The sequence below is a fragment of the Cucumis sativus genome, chromosome 1 (assembly GCF_000004075.3).
Source record: "Cucumis sativus cultivar 9930 chromosome 1, Cucumber_9930_V3, whole genome shotgun sequence".
Lineage (NCBI taxonomy): Eukaryota > Viridiplantae > Streptophyta > Magnoliopsida > Cucurbitales > Cucurbitaceae > Cucumis > Cucumis sativus.
Window position 1 is genome coordinate 17,718,467 of NC_026655.2, and position 3,383 is coordinate 17,721,849.

General features: G+C 28.6%; 1 protein-coding gene across 1 annotated transcript; it reads left to right on the plus strand.

Moving 5' to 3' along the window:
• The first annotated feature begins 1,709 nt into the window (after positions 1-1,709).
• On the plus strand, positions 1,710-3,383 carry LOC101204496 (heavy metal-associated isoprenylated plant protein 45). The gene is made up of 3 exons (XM_004151246.3): positions 1,710-2,221; positions 2,803-2,878; positions 3,030-3,383. Exons 1-3 carry the CDS (start codon positions 1,988-1,990, stop codon positions 3,161-3,163), a joined length of 444 nt encoding a protein of 147 aa, XP_004151294.1. The 5' UTR covers positions 1,710-1,987; the 3' UTR covers positions 3,164-3,383.

Sequence of the window (3,383 nt, forward strand, 5' to 3'; positions counted from 1 at the left end):
GAGGATAAAAAAGAAATCATCATTATAAAATTTTAAAAAAAATGTTCGATATTAATTAATTAATTAAAAAAGTATGATAAAAATGATTTTGAAGAAGAAAAAGAAAATGATTCAATAATAATAATAATAATAATGGGGTCCAGTTGGAAGAGCAAAATGCAAAGAGAGTCCAGTTGTTATCCTCTCTCTATCCAAACAGGGAACATGTTACATGCTTATGCTTCATTATTTTAAGGCTTTTTCCAACCAAGCTTTTTCAATCTTTGTTCCAAAATTTAGCTTAACTCACGTGATTCGCACGTGCATAACATGACTCCTTGAATCCCTCTCCTCTCCTCTCCTCTCCTCTCCTCTCCCCCCCTAGCTGAATTTCCTGAAACACCCCTTCCTCACATGGCCCATAAGCACCATATAACTTTACATACCAAACTAACTATCCATTTACAAAATCATTTTAAGTTCTTTTTACATAAACTAAGAACCAAATTTTGATAAGTATATCAATTTAAAGTTTGAATCAAGATTTTATTTTAAAAGAATAGTTACAATGGACGGCGGTATTCTTCCTACTATATTGATACTGTCAATTGACATAAAATTTTAGACTTTAAATTAAAACCATGTTTACATCAATAATTATTTTTAAAAAGAAAAAGAAAAGGATGGAAAGAAAAATTTCAATAATTTAAAAGGTGATGAGAGAAATGAAGTGATGGGCTCCAATAATTGAAAACCCATCTTCATCCATGCCACTGTTATATAATATAATATTAGTTGATGGAAGACAAAGGACAAGGCTGTCAGCCCAAAATAGTCTCGTCACCCGCAGGTGGGCGGTGCCCGAAGCCTTTGCTTTTTGCATTCTTTCCTGCTTCTCATTGCTATCTTCACCTCCAACAATTCTTCTTCGTCTTCTTCTTTTTCATGCTACACCCCACCTTCATATTTCTTCATTATAAATATCCATTTTATACTTCTTTTATTCGCTATTCAAATTATCATTACCCGCTTACATATTGGAGTTTATAAACTTGTGTTTTTATCCTTGTAAGAATCATTTCTTTTTTTTATATATATATAAATTAGTAGAAAAATAAATATAAATGAAATTTCTTTGTAAATGTAAACAAATAGAAATGGAAAAGGATTGTTTTTTTAAAAAATTTTATAAAAAAACAGAAAAAGATAAAAATTAGATAAAGTTACTTGATCAATCGCTAAATCTTCTCAATTTCTACATTACCAAGATTGTAAAAATAAATTTAAATGTGAGACAATATTGATATTTACCTATGATATTTTAGACGAAAATTAAATTAAAAGTAAAATTAAAACCAACTTAGTTTTAGAAAAAAATCATATCATCAAGTAAAAAATATAACGTCTTTAAGGAGTAAATTAATATAGATACATTTCTTTTAGTACTAACAATTGACTGTAGAAGAATTTAAACAACAAATTTCATGGTTACTAGTGCATTTAAATGCCAATTAAGTTAAAAGATTCAATTTATAAGATGACAAGAAAGCTTACTAGTGAAAATAGGGTTGGAAAGTTGGAACTAGTTTTAAAATAAATAAAAAATAAAAAAGGAAAGGGTTAAAATTAAATAATTTGATCGATTAGTTTGGGGTTGGTTACCACTTATTAGCTGCAACCCCCAGAGACATTATCTGTTTGCCTTTATTTTTTTTCATTCTGCTATAAATACAAATTTTCTTACTTCTTCAAACATATATTTTTTTGTCTTGCCATTATACCTGCCCCTCTCATTTTTTCTTGTGAGAGAGCCAAAAAGTTATTTCTAATTACATATTCAGAGTCTGTCCTCTCTTTATTAATTATGATATTCACTTCATTAGTGTAGTTGGGATTGGTGAGAGGCAGTTGTGGAAGAATATATATATGTGGAGAGATAGACCACTTTCAAACAAAAAAAGCCAAGAATTTTTCTGATCATTTCTTCGAGTGTTATTTGTGTATAGTGATGGGGAAGCTGAAGAAAATGGGAAAGGTTTTTGATTGTTTCAGTTATTCATCCAATTCTTGTAGTTCCAACTCTTGCTTTTGCATAAACTCCATGGAAATTGAAGATGAAGAAGATGAGTTTTTTGATAAACAGCCACTCATTGCCAACAACAACAGAAAAGACAACCAATTGCCCACATTGAAGGATGTTGTCAATGGAAATCAGACCTTAGCCTTTCAACTCAAGCCCAAGGTCCTATTTTCTTTCCAATTTTTGTTTTCTTTTTTCTCTTATTTGCCGACTTCAAGGTTGTTTTTAGATTTCAGTTTTTGAAAGTGAAGGGGTATGTTTCTTAAAAAGAACATATTAGAGAATGAATGTCATGTGTATGACTTGAATCAGTGCTTCTAAGTTTGATTTTCAAAGGTAGAAAAGTAAAAACCAAGACTCTGTTTGAAAATTAACACAGTGTTCTTCCTTAGATGTGTTGTTTTGTTATCAATTTTCTATTAATATTTTCAAAAATAAAAATTTAAAATCGAGACCCATTTGGTAACTTTTTTATTTTTAGTATATAAAAAAATTACACTAAATTATATACGTTTTGTCTTTTTTAATAAAGAACAAACTATAAATTTTAAAAATTAAGAAAGGCTCTTTTTAGTTCTTTCTTAATTAAAAGTTTATCTACGAGTACAACTCTCTCCCACATAAAGTATTGTAAAGAATTGAAAGAAAAGATGATTATTTTCAAAATATTTACACAACTGGGATGCAATTCTTTGAATTAAAGTGTAGTGTTTTTGAAAGAGAGAGTATTTCTGATTTTTCAGATGGTGACACTGAGAGTGTCCATGCACTGTAAAGGCTGTGCAAGAAAAGTGGAGAAACACATTTCAAAGATGGAAGGTACTTAAACCCATTATTAAACCTTATATATACAAATATATATTATTACACCAATTATTTTAAATGTTATCTAACTAATTAATTAAGCAATTAATTTTGAAATATATGTTTAGTTTGCTTATTATTTTTTTTAAAAAAATGAATGTAACAGGAGTGAGCTCATACACAATAGACTTGGAGACTAAGATGGTGATTATTATTGGAGATATTCTGCCCTTTGAAGTGGTGGAGAGCGTTTCTAAAGTAAAAAACGCACAGCTTTGGCAATCCTCTATAGCTTCATGATAACTATTATTGAAATATCAACAATATATATATTTATTAATTAGAAATATGTACATCTTTTTTCTCTACAAGTAAAACAGATTGATCGGAATTTTGCAGAGAATATTTTCATATTCTTTGTAATTTTGTGTTTTTAATTTCGATATTTTCTATATATTGTTTATTATTATACTATAGATTGACCATATGTGATGCCACTTAATTTATATATTGTTGAGTA

Bases quoted from the DNA above. Each gene is read 5' to 3' on its own strand.
- LOC101204496 (XM_004151246.3), top strand. From the start codon at position 1,988: ATGGGGAAGCTGAAGAAAATGGGAAAGGTTTTTGATTGTTTCAGTTAT. The intron at 2,222-2,802 runs GTCCTATTTTCT...CTGATTTTTCAG, and splicing joins CCTTTCAACTCAAGCCCAAG to ATGGTGACACTGAGAGTGTC. The intron at 2,879-3,029 runs GTACTTAAACCC...TGAATGTAACAG, and splicing joins ACACATTTCAAAGATGGAAG to GAGTGAGCTCATACACAATA.